This window comes from Molossus molossus, unplaced genomic scaffold, assembly GCF_014108415.1.
Source record: "Molossus molossus isolate mMolMol1 unplaced genomic scaffold, mMolMol1.p scaffold_m16_p_2, whole genome shotgun sequence".
Lineage (NCBI taxonomy): Eukaryota > Metazoa > Chordata > Mammalia > Chiroptera > Molossidae > Molossus > Molossus molossus.
The window spans coordinates 95,833,374-95,849,662 of NW_023425355.1; the positions used below are offsets into that span (position 1 = coordinate 95,833,374).

Here is a 16,289-nt window from a genome sequence, read left to right on the forward strand (position 1 = left end):
AAAAGATAAAAAAAGATCGATCAACCTTTAGCCAGACACACCAGGCAACAAAGAGTGAGGACCCAAATAAATAAAATCAGAAATAAAAGAAGTGATATAACAACTGACACCACAATGATACAAGGAATTTTAAGGAAAAACTATGAGCAATCCTATGCCAACAAACTGGAGAAAATGGACAAATTCCTAGAATCATACAATTTTCTAAAACTCAATGAGAAAGAATCAGAAAACCTAAATAGGCCCATTTTAACTAGTGAAATTGAAGATGTAATTTAAAAAAAAAAAAACTCCCAACAAACAAAAGTCCTGGATCTGACAGATTAACAGGTGAGTTTTACCAAACATTCATAGAAAAACTAACACATATTCTCCTCAAACTATTGCAGATCATTCAAGAGGAAGGAAGAAACCCAAGCTCTCTTTAAAAGGCCAGAATTATCCTCATCCCCAAAACAGATAGACACTACAAAGAAAGAAAATTACAGGCCAATATCTCTCTGATGAACATAGATGCTAAAATCCTCAACAAAATCAGCAAATCAGATTTGGCAATACATTACAAAGATCATATAACATGACCAACTGGGATTTATTCTGAGGATGCAAGGTTGGTACAATATTTGCAAATCAATAAATGTGATACACCACATGAACAAAATGAAGGATAAAAAGCACATGATCATATCAATAAATGCAGGAAAAGCATCTGATATAATCCTTCACACAATTTTGATAAAAACTCTCAGCAATGTGGGAATAGAGGAAGCATACCTTAATATAATTAAGGTCATATATTACAAACATACAACCAATATCATACTTAACAGACAAAAATTAAAGCATGTCCCTTAAGAACAAGACAGAGTTGTCCACTTTCACCTCTCTTATTGAACATAGTACTGAAAGTCCTTGCCACAGTGATCAGACCAGAAAAAAAAATTAAAGGCATCTAAATTGAAAAGGAAGAAGTAAAACTGTTATTATTTACAGATGACATGATATTGTGCATAGAAAACCCTAAAGACAAGACACCAGAAAGATGGTGGCATAGGTTAACGAAGTATCACCTCCTCCTACAACCACATCAAAATGACAACAAAACTACAACATAACCATCATTCAGAACCACCTGAAATTGAGCTGAATGGAAGTCCTACAACTAAGAAATTAAAGCAGCTGCCAATGGAGACTGGTAGGAGGGGCAGAGGTACTGACGGGCTAGTCCCACACCCACCTGTGGCAGATAAAAATGAGGAGAGACCTCGACTGGGAAGGCCCTCCCTGAGGAGTGAGGGGTCCCCATTCCACACCAAACACCCAGCTCAGGGTCCCAGTGCCATGAAGAAAAGTTCTCATAACTTCTGGCTGGAAAAACCAGCAGGAACTGAGGCAGAGGGAGGCTAAGGCTGCAGAAGCCCCAGCAGTTAAAGGGCCTGTGCACAGACTTACTCAGACCCACTCCCTGTAAGCTCTGAGGGGAGGCAGCTTGACGGATACCAGAGAACAGGGAAGAACTGAGCTGTTTGGCTCCAGGATAAGGGCTGGAGGGACAGCTTTCTCCTAGACAGACGTGCTGGTGGAGACCATTGTTCCTTTGGTGAGCCCTTCCCCCACATGGCAGGGTGACAGCTGCCATATCTGGGACTCCAGCAACCTGCCTCACATTGTTGGCCCTGTCCTGGTGATTCCCTGAGGCCCTGCCCCACCCAACTTTCAGGCCCACCCAAGCTGTTTCCAAAGGCTTTACCATAGGATTGGCCTGTCTTGGATCCTGCTTCAGAGATTCTTAAAATCTCTCAAACAAGCAGCATCTGGTACCTGAGCCCACCAGTGCACCTGGCACCATTGGACCACTGGACACCCTGTGTCAACACAGACCAGTGCACAGTAGTGGAGCTATCAAGGTGCCGGTTGTGAAGACCACAAATGGCTGGGAGCCCAGCACTATCCCCCATAGTAGCAGCCCAATCAGAATCCAGATGTACCCCCAGCAACAGAAGCTAGGGAGCAGACATCCATACCCACACAACAGAAGCACAGACCAGCAGCAGAGAACCATCCCCAAAAACTACAGCAAAAGCTGAGCAGGAGCTGAGCCCCACTGGGCAGCAGCACTCCCCAGCCACCAGTGGTGGGACCTGGGGCTCCATAGGGCCCTGTGCAACACAGTTTCCCATAAGAGCGGTGGGAAGCCAGGGATCCAAAGGGATCTGTGCGACCCAGCAGGCCACAAAAGCGGTGTGGAGCCGGGGCTCCAGATGGACTTGTGCAACCCAGTGGCCCACAAGAGCAGTGTGGAGCCAGGGTTTGAGAGTGGCCAGTCTCAGCGAGCACTATACCTCTCCTTAAGTGGCCCCAGACCTGGCACTAGAAGCAGCTAGCCTTGGTTCACAACTTGACTTTTCCTGGACACCTCCAAGCCCAGCACAAGAAGCAGACATCAGTAGATCACTTTGTAGCTTATGGCTGGTGGCCCTGGCTAGAGCACAGGCAGTAGCTGACCTTGCCCCAGAGCCAGCACACCTGCTGGTCAGCTTCTGACCACATCGAAATACCACCACCCAACCACCTCCACAAGTGACACACTCAATGAGTGGATTCAATGGGTACCAGAACCCTGCTGAAGTAAGTCTTGCTCTGTGTGGTGGGCCCCTACACAGCTGATCCTCCAAGATAATGGCTAGTGGGCACAGCCAGTCCTTGCAACTGATTGGCCTGAGTAAACCCCTCCCATAGATGTGCCAACAGCAATCAAGACTCAATTACAAGAGAAGGGTGCACAGTCCACACTAGCGGTACACCATGAGGGCCCAGCTAGGGTGATCAGGGAGACTGTGCTGGATCCTACAGGACACCTACTACAGTAGGCCACCCTACAAAGCCGAGGAGGCATAGCAACTCTGCCTAATACATAGAAACAACCACAGAAAAGCAGCCACAATGAGGAGACAAAGAAACATGTCCCAAATGAAAGAAAAGAACAAAACCAGGAAAAGAACTAAACTAAATGGAGATAAGCAATCTAACAGATTCAGAGTTCAGAACACAGGTTATAAGGTTGCTCAGGGAACTTGGTGAGATATCCAAGGGACTTAGTGAGACCTTCAAGAAACGTAAGGAGACCTCCGAGGAACTTAGTGAGAACATCAACAACATAAAAAAGGGCCAGTCAGAAATTAAGGGTGCACTAACTGAAATAAAGAATAATTTACAGGGAAACAATAGTAGAGTAAGTAAAGCCATAAAGCAAATCATCGATTTGGAATATAAGAAAGAAGAAAACACCCAACCAGAACAGCAAAAAGAAAAAAGAATCCTAAAAAATGATGATAGTGTAAGGAGCATGCCAATATTCACATCATAGGGGTGCCTGAAGGAGAAGAGAGAGAGCAAGAAATTGAAAACCTAATTAAAACAATAATGACAGAAAACTTCCCTAACTTGGTGAAGGAAACAGACGTACAAGTCCAGGAAGCACAGAGAGTCCAAAACAAGTTGAACCCAAAGAGGCCCACACCAAGACACATCATCATCAAAATGGTGAAGGTTAAAAACAAAGAGAAGATCTCACAAGCAGCAAGAGAAAAGCAATCCATTACCTGCAAAAGAGCTCCCCTAAGACTGTCAGCTGATTTCTCAAAAGAAACTTTGCAGGCCAGAAAGGAGTGGCGAGCAATATTCAAAGGGATGAAAAGCAATGACCTACAACCAAGATTACTCTATCCTGCAAAGCTATCATTTAGAATCAATGGGCATATCAAGAGTTTCCCAGACAAGAAAAAGCTAAAGGAATTCATCACCACCAAACCAGTATTATATGAAATGTTGAAGGGTATTCTTGACGGAGAAGAACAACAAAAATATGAACAATAAAATGGCAATTAATACATATCTATCAACAATTGAATCTACAAACAAAATGAGCAAGCAGAACAGAAACAGACTTATAGATACAGAGAACTTTTTGCTTGCCAGATGGGTGGGGGCTGGGAGGGTGGGTGAAAAAGATGAAGGGATTAAGAAGTACAAATTGGTTGTTAGACTGATGAGCCTCAAAGGGAAAGGGGGAGGGAGGGTGGGATGAGATAAACCAAAGAACTTCTGTGCATATATGCATAACCAATGGACACTGACAATAGTGTGGGAAAGGCAGGAGGGGGCAGGAATGGGGAGGAGGGGGTAAATGGGGAAAAAGGGAGAAACATCTGTAATACATTTAACAATAAAGATGAGTTAAAGAAAAAAAAAAAAAGAAAACCCTAAAGACTCTGCCAAAATACAACTAGATTTAATAAATAAATTTGGTAAGGTAGGAGTATACAAAATTAGCATCCAGAAATCAACAGCATTTCTATGCACCAATAATGAACTCTCAGAAAGAGGAACTGAAAAACAATAACATTTACCATTGAAATAAATAAATACAAAATACCCGGGAAGAAACTTAAGCAAGGAGGTAAATGACATGTAGATGGAAAACTACAGGACACTGAAAAAAAAAAAAAAAAAATAGAGGAAGATACAAACAAATCAAAGAATATACCATGTTCATGGATTTGAAGAATTAACATCATTAAAATGTCCATACTACATAAAGCAATCTATAGTTTCAATGCAACTTCAAAACTTTATTTTTTTAATTGATTTTTTTTTTATCCTCACTTGAGAGGACATTTTTCCATTTTTTGTTCAGATAGAGTGGGAGGGAGCGAGAGAGAGAGAAACATAGACGTGAAAGGGACACATCAAGTGGCTGCCACCCGCACGACCAACCGGGGCCTGGGACAAATTGCAACCGAGGCACACGCCCTTAGCAAGAACCAAACCTGGATCTCTCTGGACTGCAGGCCGATGCTCTAACCGCTGAGCTAAACTGGCCAGGGCAATTTCAAAACTTTATATGGAACTAAAAAAGATGCAGAATAGCTGCAGCAACCTTGGAAAAAAAGAAGGAAGTTGGAGGTTATCACAATACAGGATATTAAACTATACTACAATGCCATCATAATCAAAACAACCTGGTACTAGCACAAGAACAAGCATATTGATCAATGGAACAATACAGACCCCAGAAATCAACCCACACCATTATGGTCAGTTAATATTTGACAAAGGAGTTAAGAGCATACAGTGGAGTAAAGACAGTCTCTGTAATAAATGATGTTGGGAAAATTGGACAGATACATGCAAAACAAGGAAACTAGATCACCATCTTTTACCATACACAAGAATAAACTCAAAATGGATAAGTACTTAAATGTAAGTCACAAAACCATAAAAGTTCTAGAAGAAAACATAGGCAGTAAAATTTCAGATGTCTCACATATTAGTATTTTCGCCGATGCATCTCCTAAGGCAAGAGAAACAGAGGAAAAAAATAATAAATGGGACTATATTAAACTAAAAAGCTTCTGCACAGCAAAAGAAACCAGCATCAAAATGAAAAAGGAACCCATTCTATGGCAGAACATATTTGCCAATGATACATCAGATAAGGGGTTCATTTCTATAATGTATAAAGTACTCATAAAACTCAACCAAAAGAAGACAAACAACCCAATTAAAAAATAGACAGAGGTGGCCGGTGTGTCTCAGTGGTTGAGCATTAACCCACGCATCAGTAGGTCACAAGTTGGATTCTTGGTCAGGACACATGCCCAGGTTATGGGCCCAATCCCCTGTTGGGGACATGTAGGAGGTGGCCAATCAATGTTTTTTCTCATTGATGTTTCTATCTCTCTCTCCTTCTCCCTTCTTCTCTCTCTAAAATCAATAAAGAAAAAGCATTTAATGGGCAGAGGAACTGACTACACACTTTTTCAAAGAGGACATACAAATGTCCAAGAGAAATGTGAAAAAATGCTCAACATCACTAATCATTAGACGGATGCAAATTAAAACCACTGAGGTATCACCTTACACCTGCCAGAATGGCTACCATTAACAAATTATCAAACATCAAGTGCTGGCAAGAATGTGGAGAAAAGGCTACTTCTAGTACACTGCAGGTGGGAATGCAGACTGGTACAGCCACTATGGGAAACAATATGATGTTCCCTCAAAAAATTGAAAATGGAACTGTCATTTGATCCAGTGATCCACTTTTAGGAAAATATCCTAAGAATTCTGAAACACCAATTAGAAGGAATGTATGCACCCTGATAGTCATAGCAGCATTATTTACACTGGCTAAGATCTGGAAACAGCCCAAGTGCCCATCAGTAGATGAGTGGCTAAAAAAGTTGTGATACATTTACACAATGGAATACTATGCAGCTGTAAATAGAAGGATCTCTTACCATTTGAGACAGCATGTATAGCCCTGGAGATTATTATGCTAAGTGAAATAAGTCAGTCAGAGAAAGACAAACATCACATGATCTCACTTGTGTGTGGAATCTAAGGAACAATAATAAAATGATGAACAAAATATATCTACAGGCATGGAAGCATGGAACAGACTGACAGATCTCAGAAGAAAGGTGGGAAGGAGGGCAGGAAGAGATTAATCAAATAACTTATATGTATATATGCACAGCCCATGGACACAGACAATAGAAAGATAAAGGCCTCCGGCGGGGTGGGAGATGAGTGGAGGGGAGAAAAATGGGTAAAATGCCAGACATATGTAATACTCTCAACAATAAAATTAAACTAAAAAAATAGCAACAACAAAAACCCACAAAAAATGTGTCTGTGTCCAACAAAATATTATTCAGACTTAAGGAATTCTCATACATGTTCTAAATGGAATAAACTTTAAAACACTATACTAAGTTAAAAGACAAAAAAGGGCAAATGTTTTATGATCCCATTCATGAAGTGGAATCATAATCAAGACTAGGCAGATTCACAGAATCAGAAAGGACAAAAGAATTCACCAAGGGCCGAGAGAGAGGGAGCAATGAGGAATTATTTTTTCTTCTTGGAATAATAATAAATTCTGGAAATGGATAATGGTGATAGTTATACAAAAATGTGAATGTACTTAATACCATTGAGTTGTACACATAAAAATTGTTAAAATGGTAAATTTTATGTTATGTATTATTTTGCGGCAATTAAAATTTCTAAAGAAAAAAGCAATGGGTAAATATGTAGATGTGGTTATCTTTTCACTATACATACATTTACATATATAGCTATGTATTGCTATGGCTATATATTGATATATCTATATGTATTCATATATGTGTACACCTTAAATATATACAATTTTGATACATCAACTACCTCAATAAAGTTGTTTAAAAATACATGATTGGCCCTGGACAGTTTGGCTTAGCAGTTATGGCATCTGCCTGTGGATGGAAGAGTCATGGGTTTAATTCCCAGTTAAGGGCACATACCTCAGCTGCAGATTTGATCCCCTGCCCTGGTTGGGGTCATGCAGGAGGCAATCAATTGATGTTTCTCTCTCACATTAATGTTTCTCTCTCTATCTCCCTCCCTTACACCCTCCCATTCTATTTAAAAATCAATGAAAAAATATCTTTGGGTGAGAATTATAAAACACACACACATGACTGTCTCAATTAATAAAGGGCATTTGACAAAATACAACATTTTTTTATGATAAAAAGTAGTCAACAAACTAGGAATATAAGTGAATTTCCTCAACATGATGAAAGACACATATGAAAAATGCAGTTAACTTCATATTAAATTGTGAAAGACTTAATCTACCCTAAGATTAAGAGAACAATAATAATATTACCTCTCACCATTTCTATTCGACATTGCACTGGTAGTTCTAGTTAGGGAAATTAGGCAAAAATATAAACAAAAGACGTCAATATTTACAAAGGAAGATGTAAAATAATTTCTATTTGCAGATGACTTGATTTTCTATATTAGATCATTCTGAAGGAGCCATGCAAAACTATTAGAACTATTAAAAGAATTCAGCCAAGTTTTAGGATACAACATCTATACACTGGCTCTGTATGATCCAAAAATTAAGAAAACAACTCCATTTACAATAACATCAAAATGAATAAAATAACTTAGAAATGCATTTAACCCATTTTTTTTCAGAAAACTGAAAGTCAATTCTAAAATTCATATGGAATTGAGAGGGACCACAAATCAGCCAAAATAATCTTGAAAAATAACATTTTTAAATAACTACTCTCACTTACTGAATTCAAAATTTAATACACAGCTACCGTAATCAAAGAAGTGTGGTACTGGAAGAAGGATATATGTATATATAATATATATTAGAATATATAATATATATATACTAGTGAAATAGAATTGAAAGTCTAGAAATAAACCCATCTATGGTCAGTTGATTTTTGACAAGGCTGTCAAGACAATTAAATGGCTAAGAATTGTCTCTTCAACAAAGGGTTCTGGGAAAACTGGATATCCCCGCACAAAATAATGAATTTGGTCCCTTTCACCACACCAAACATAATAATTAATTCAAAATGGATCAAGGACATAAATATAAGAGCTAAAAACGTTAAAAAATACATAGGAGTATATTTTCATGACCTTGGATTTGGCAATGTTTTCTTAGCAATGGCATCATAAGTACAATCATTAAACAAAACAAATACAGAATTGGATTTCATCAAAATGTAAACTTTCATGTATCACAAAAATAGTCAAGAAAGTGAAAAGACAATCTAGAGAAAGGGAGAAAATATTTTCAAATCATGTATCTGATAAGGGCCTCATATCCAGAATTTTAAAGAATACTTACAATAAGAACAAAATACAGTTTAATTTTAAAATGAAGAAAGAACTTCAGTAGACATTTCTCCAAAGAAGATACACAAATGTCAAACATATGAAAAGATGCTCATCATTATTAGTTATCAAGGAAATGAAAATCAAAACCACAACAAGATACTACTTTACACCCACTAAGATGGCTGTAATGGGGAAAAAATGGTTGAATCAAAATAAGTTTTTTCCCATAGGTTTATAATCTGACAGCGTCAAAATAATAAATTCCCATTATAATTACAGTAATTGTTTAGATTATAGATTTGTGTCTACATTATTCTGTTCAATAGAACATATTAATAATTCATGTGCAAGCATCATTTATAAGCTTTTGTTTAAAAACCTAAACATCTGAAAGCTGGACTGAATGGTTAAATTATGAAAATATCCTTATGCTGATTTAAATGAAGGTACTACAAAATGTTTAAGACAATATCTAATAAACTGAGCAAATGTCTATTCTGTATGGAAAAAGGCACACCATGAAAATGAATATGCAAAATTATTTCAGCTTTGTTAGAGCTTATTAAAAAGGCAGTGGAAAGTGTCCATATTTTACTAGAAGGTGTGGGGAATGGAAGGTGAGCTTACACTTGATTATTTTCCTCATGTCATTTTTTTTTATTTTGCACCATGCCCACATTGTGCCTACAATTCTTTTACAATCAGTGAATAAAACAGAGAGACATAAAGAGAAAAGTGGGGAAAAAAACAATCTTCAATAAGTAAAGTCTGGGAATGACCAGACATAAAAATTACCTAGAGATTGGATGAAGATTTTTCTAATTGTACCACAAATCCCTTTATATACAGAAAGGGCAGATTTCTGTATATAAAGAATAACTCCAGAAAAGCATGGGATAAAGGAAAGAGCGAATTCCTAGAAGATGGAAAGCAGATGGGGCAGGGGCACTGAGGTGGGGGTGGGGTAGGGTGAGGTGGGGGTGGGGAGGTTGGGGACCTGAACTGGAGAAAGGAATTAGGTGGTTAGGGAGGGGAATTGTAGGCTGTGCCACTCCAGATTTTGGGAAGGGGCGAGTCCTGGAGCCAAGAAGCACTTCCCAAACCCAAGGCAGAGGTGGGCGTGAGAGTTGGGGGAGGGGAGCCCACGTGGTTTAGCAGGAAGGGGAGGCCTCTCTCCTGGCAGGAAGCTGCGCGGAGGGAAAGAGGGAGGAGACAGCTGCTGCTGCAGTAGCGGCTGGTGGGATCCCGATGTGGCAGAGCGGCCTCTGCCGCCTACTGGGAGGCAGAGGGCTCTCAAGCTCAGTGCTGGAGACACAGGCGCCATCCTCTTCGCCTGCCAGGCCGCCCTCCTAGACATGCTGCTAGTCTACGGATCCTCTCCAACCAGCTCTTGCAAGCTCCTTTCTTGGCTCCTGCTGATCCTCTTTCCCGTTCAGGCTCAAGGCGAAGGCAGCAGAGAAGTGCCGGATTTGGGCGAGTGAGGTCCACGATCCTCAGCTTTGGGGAGTCTGTGCCACCTGGCATGGACAGTGTTGGAAACCAGGCGGGAATGCCCCCTATTTCTTTGACCCTAATCGCAACTCCCTCACTCTAGCGTAACTGGAATGAACTGGGGAGGAAGGTTACTGCAGGCCCGCGCCGGGTTGCCTTGATTTCCAGCTTTCCTGTGTAGCTTTCAGGAAAAACTTAGGCGTGGGTGCACGGAGTGCACTAATTAGGAGACAAAGATCACCGTGTCATGCATTGAATTTATTTTTTCTTAATTTCCTTTCTTGGCCTGCCTTGTTACTGTGCTCCTCTCAGGCATGAAGACCCCATTTGGAAAGGCGGCTACAGGGCAGCGGTCCAGAACAGGCTCAAGGCTTGCCAGTGTGCCTGTTACCATGATGAAGAAAAAGGCTGCACACAAGAAGCATAGGAGCAGACCCCTCTCCCGGCCTCGGAGGAACATCGTGGGCTGCAGAATTCGGCACGGATGGAAAAACGGAGATGAACCTCTAACACAGTGGAAGGGAACCATTCTGGATCAGGTACCTGTAAATCCCTCTCTGTATCTTATCAAATATGATGGATTTGACTGTGTTTATGGATTGGAACTGCACAGAGATGAAAGAGTGTCATCACTTGAAGTTTTTCCTAATAGAGTTGCATCATCTAGAATCAGTGATACACACTTAACAGAAATTATGATTGGCAAAGCAGTGGAACACATTTTTGAGACAGAGGAAGGTTCCAAAAATGAATGGAGGGGGATGGTCTTAGCTCAGGCACCTGTCATGAAAACATGGTTTTACATTACCTATGAGAAAGATCCTGTGTTATATATGTACCAGCTCTTAGATGATTATAAAGACGGTGACCTACGCATCCTTCCTGATTCCAGTGATTCTTCTCCTGCAGAGAAGGAGCCAGGAGAAGTCATAGACAGCCTAGTAGGTAAACAGGTGGAATATGCCAAAGACGATGGCTCCAAGAGAACCGGTATGGTCATTCACCAGGTAGAAGCCAAACCCTCCGTGTACTTCATCAAGTTCGATGATGATTTCCATATCTATGTCTACGATTTGGTAAAAACATCTTAGAGGTTATCTTGAAATTTTCCAAACTTGTGAGACTATTTGTAAAATCTGTGCACACACAAAGTCTTGATTGTTTTCCAATTTGTAAGAATATTCTCCCTTTCTGCATGCTTTTATCTGGCCAAAAGAAAGAAAAGAAAAGAACTTACACTCAGAGAGTTTTGGAAGAAATATTTTGCCCTTTTTTTACAGGTTCCTTCCCATGGGAGAATGATTTATATAATTAGTGAGAAGGGTAAATAAAGTCTGACATCCACTGGCCCATACTTTTATCTTTGGTGGTGTTAGTGGGTTCAATGTAGCTGAACATCTGTTTCCTCACTCTTTTGGGTTCTTGGATTCTCTCTACTCATTGAACAATGAAGCTTCCTGAGATATTCAGTATGGCTGGGTAAGTTTCCTTGCAACTTCAACTCTTCCCTCCAGGTGGCTTCAAAGTATAACTTGGGGAAGAATGAGAAGCCCATTTTGGTTTCCTGTCCAAGTTGCATTTTCAATTCTATACTGAAAGTAAGACTAACATATTGCTCCCTTTCTGATTCTTGCACTTATTGCTCAACTTGTTTCAAAATCAAGAGAGTAATTACTTTTCATTTTAGTACGTAAACATTTGCCATGAAATTGATAAGAGAGCAAGCATTTGGGAGAAATCAAGTTTTTTAAAAATTTTTTTATCAGTGGCATTAGGGCCTCTGTTGTCTGCAATATCTCTGGGTAGGACCTGTAAACATGGAGTGGGTTTTAACAAATGCAGGCTGTGTAGGAAGACTTTACCACAAGTAGGCTTTGCCAGCCCAGTGAAGCATTAAGTCAGGCTCTAGCTAGAGTTCTCCATCACAGGGTAAAGCCTGAGTTTAGCCAGGGTTGTCAGATCTATCCAGGACCTCAAAATGAGAAAGCAAAAATCTGGAATCAGGATGAGATACAGATGTCTTTCCTATACCAAGAGAGACTCTGAGAAATGTTAGGTTAAATTTTAGATTTGATTCTTAGGGGACTTTGGAGACCCAGCATATGATGTGGGCAGGACACTTGCTAGAACTAAGAAAGTCTGAAAATAGTCTTTGCTTCCTTGTATAAACTGGTGGCTCATCTATTATGTTGTCCTAGCAGAAGTGTGGAACACATAGGTTAGGATCAGTGCTAGATGATCAATACGTTTAATGATGTTTTAAGTGCTTAATGCTGGCATTGGTAGATAGAAATATAATGGGTACTTATTAGTGTTTTGTTTTTCAACTTTATCCAGTTTGTTGGCTGGTCCTAAGATACTCATATGCAGGTAAGGGTGAGCCCTACTGCAGTAGAAAAATAAGTAACAGAATGGGTACTATGCTTTCCATTATTGAAGGCATTGGTGAAAATTAACCAAAGCCTAGGGGAAAAGGTTGAAAAATAAATAAGGTTTTGGAGAGAAAGAAGCACCTGGCAAAAGCCAACACTTTCTCATTGAGTTTCTGTACAAGCTCCATTAGCAGTGACAGACAGGCTTTGGACTTCTGCAAATTTGGGGCTGGAACCTGAGGCAATGAAATCAAATGCTTGGGAAATATCTTCCAAATTAGTTTAAGTTCACAGGTCATGGATTCTGGACTGCTGGCACAGACACACTAGCATTCTTCTGAGGATGAAACCAAGAAAAGTCTTTTTCTCCCATGTTTTGTTTTCTCTGTCTGCTTTTCTTTCTTTTGATACCACTAAGTCTCTGTTCAGATATTTGACTGACAACAGCAATGTAGGTCTGTGTCACCCTATGTACTAAGTCCTGGGGACATAAATTTGCTTCTATGGGCCTGGAATTAGTGTGCTTTCAAATTTTGGGAGGTGATGATGATACTGAGGCCATCTTTTGTCCTATTGACACTATGGACTCTTAAAAATACTTAACATGCAGTTGTGGGGTTAGATTAATTTAGCTCCTAAAGTCCTGAAGGAACTACACCTAATCAAGATGAAGACAGACCACCAAGCTGTGGCTGCTGAAGGAACCCTACATCTGTCCAGACATTCTTTGTGAGATCTGTATGGCTGAAATGAGAAAAACAAGAAATTGTGAAAGGCAAAATTTTGGACTTTAATTCCTTTGGACTTTAAAATAGAAATTTAATTATGAGCATTGATTTCTCCCTTGAAGTTTAATAATTGGAGTGGGTTTTATATAGTTCAAATTAAGACATTTTAATTATGTTGTTGATATTTTAATTTTTGGATTATTTTAATGTGCTATCTTCGGGGATCATTGTGTAATCCTTGTAAACTATATCCTATAATGTGGCTGGACATAATTATAAATTAGGGATAAAACAGTGAGTGAATTTTCAGTCTAGGGTATAATGTAGCCTTGAAATTAATTAAAATACTGTTCTATTCTGACTTATTTCAGAGCCTTCTAGGGTCAAAAACAGAACTGCTCACTAGTCTGACACAAATGGAAGCAGGACATTCCTAAGATACTGCTGGTTTTCCCCATAGGGGACAGCCAAGCCCTGTTTGTTAACCATAGTCTTGGGTGTTGACCATTGTGGATTAGAGAACAAAAATGTCCATGGATATGATGGGATCTATCTTATGTCTCTCTCCATGTTCCTAGTCATTCAGTCTTCCATATGGAAGGAGGAATAACTCGGTAAAATTGAAAAAGGTTATTATGGGTAAGCAGCCTGGGCCCCTCTTGGCTCTTCAGCTCATTCCTCACAGCAAGGTATGGGAAAGAATGTAGTCCTCCACAACATGGCGGGGTAACTCTCTGCGTTAGACTTGGGGTAGACGTTCATTTCAGGGTCAGGTCCACACCATGGTCTGGAGTCCAGATCTATCAGTAATAAAGCTGGTATCTATTTTTATCCTTTTAAAAATGTTAATATATAAATTGTTTTTGGAGAAAAACACCTGTGTCTGGTAAAAAATGAAAAAGTACTAAAGGATATAAAGTAAAAACTAAATCTCCTTTCCTCCCTCTCACCCTTACCTCAGTCCCTCAGTTCCACTTTCCAAAGGTAACCACTGTTACCAGTTGCTATGTATGCTTCCAGAGATAATCGATGTATGTACAAGCATATTATGTATCTGTGTATATCATTTTTTTATACAAATGGTGGCATATAATGCATACTATTCTGAATTTTGCTTTTTCACTTAACAATGTATTAAAGTTGATATTTAATCCCTCTTTGATGCCTGTGCACATTTTGTAGTTGATTTAGAATCTGGAGGGGAAGAAGGTGTGACTAATTCAAAGCTTCAAACCCAAACCTGGTTTAATGAAAACTTACATCTCCCCCTGGAAACCCACCATTTCTGCCTGGCAAATTTTTCTAACTAGTAAAATGTGAGGTGTATGTGAACATTACTGATTTTGTGGAAGGAACGCCTTGAGAGGGGCCTGTATCTTTTTATTGAGGTACATTAAAGAGAAAATCATTTATACATTGAAGCTGTGGGAAAAATCAAGATAATATAAGTAACCCAAAAATGAAATGAACATTATTTTTTATTCCAACTTTCACTTACATATAGTCACATGCAAATGTATGATATTTTTATTTGCCTTTTCTAACAGAATGCCTTACTGCATGTAACTGGAAACTTATTTTAAACAGATTTAAATAGTTACCAAGCATCATTAATTCATGTAACTAAAATAATTCAGAGGTTAGATGGGCTTCAGGCACAGTTTGATTGAGGCTCAGGTTCAGTGTGTGATTAATTAGGGGTTTCCTTACTCTATAGGTCAATTTCATTCTTAGTTTGCTTTTCCTCATGGTAGTGAAACTGGACCAGCAGTTACAAGTTACCACGTTTGCAGTCTAGACAAAGATAAATAACCTATGTCCTGTGATGCATTCTGAACTGGCTTAGGTCACATAACTGGACCAATTACTGAAGTCTCATGGATGAAATGCACTAGAATGTGTGCCATCTGTGAGTCCTTGGATATATCTCCCTAGAACCCAACCCAATGGATTCCTAGTAAAATCAAGGGCATGAGGAGTGAATGCCATGTACCAATCACACATGTCTAGTATTGCTTCTTACTTTGGGTAACAAACTTCCATAGACTCCTTCCCACATATCTACTTTCAAAAATGCCCACACCTACATGTAGTGAATTTATGTCTTCAAAGGGGAAAAGCCTAGACTTACCCAGTTACTGCATTTTAGCATTGAGATCTCTAGTTGATATGCAGCCATCTTCAGATCCATCATCCTAGCAGTCTCATCACCTGCAGTTAAGTTATAAACTGCCCTCCATCCCAACATACCCAATATACAATTGTGAAGAAATAACTAGGAAAAAAAAATACCAATTTTTGTTTGATTTTTTTCATCTTTATTGTTGAGAGTATTACAGATGTCCCCCCGTTTTTTTCCTCCATTTCCCCCCTCCACCTGGTCCCCACCTCACCCCTTCACTATACTGTTGTCTGTGCCCATGGGATATGCATATATGTATATAAATTCTTGGGTTAATCTCTCCCCCTGCCCTTTTTCCCTCTGAGATCCATCAGTCTGTGTTATGGTTCCATGTCTCTGGATCTATTTTGTTTGTCAGTTTATTTTGTTCATTATACTCTACATATAAGTAAGATCATGTGATACTTGTCTTTCTCTGACTGGCTTATTTCGCTTAGTATAATAGTCTCCAGGTCCCTCCATGCTGTCTCAAAGAGTAAGAGATCCTCCTTTTTTACAGCTGTATAGTATTCCATTGTGAAACTGTTCCACAACATTTTTATCCACTCATCTACTGATGGACACTTGGGCTGTTTCCAGATTTAGCTGTTGTAAATAGTGCTGCTATTAACATAGTGGTGCATATATTCTTTGCCATGGTTTCTTTTAACCTTCTGTAACTGTGTTTTGGAACTGAAAAATATTTTATTTTATTAATTTAGCAGGGAGCAAAGAATACTCTCATGTCTGGATAATTTGATTGCTTACTGCTGCTTGTTTTGCTATAGCATCAGCTAAATGATTTTCTTTTGTTCCATGGTAGTAGCTTTA

At 39.4% G+C, this 16,289-nt stretch overlaps 1 protein-coding gene across 2 annotated transcripts; it reads left to right on the forward strand.

The window, feature by feature from the left end:
* Positions 1-10,511: 10,511 nt before the first annotated feature.
* Positions 10,512-11,475, forward strand: LOC118636210 (spindlin-3). Of its 2 annotated transcripts, XM_036271258.1 has the most exons (2): positions 10,512-10,736; positions 11,040-11,475. In XM_036271258.1, the coding sequence occupies exons 1-2, from the start codon at positions 10,512-10,514 to the stop codon at positions 11,286-11,288; spliced, it is 474 nt and encodes a 157-aa protein (XP_036127151.1). In that variant the 3' UTR covers positions 11,289-11,475. The 2 variants fall into 2 exon arrangements, with proteins under 2 accessions (XP_036127151.1, XP_036127150.1); XM_036271257.1 differs by having other exon boundaries at positions 10,512-11,475.
* The last annotated feature ends 4,814 nt before the right edge of the window (positions 11,476-16,289 follow it).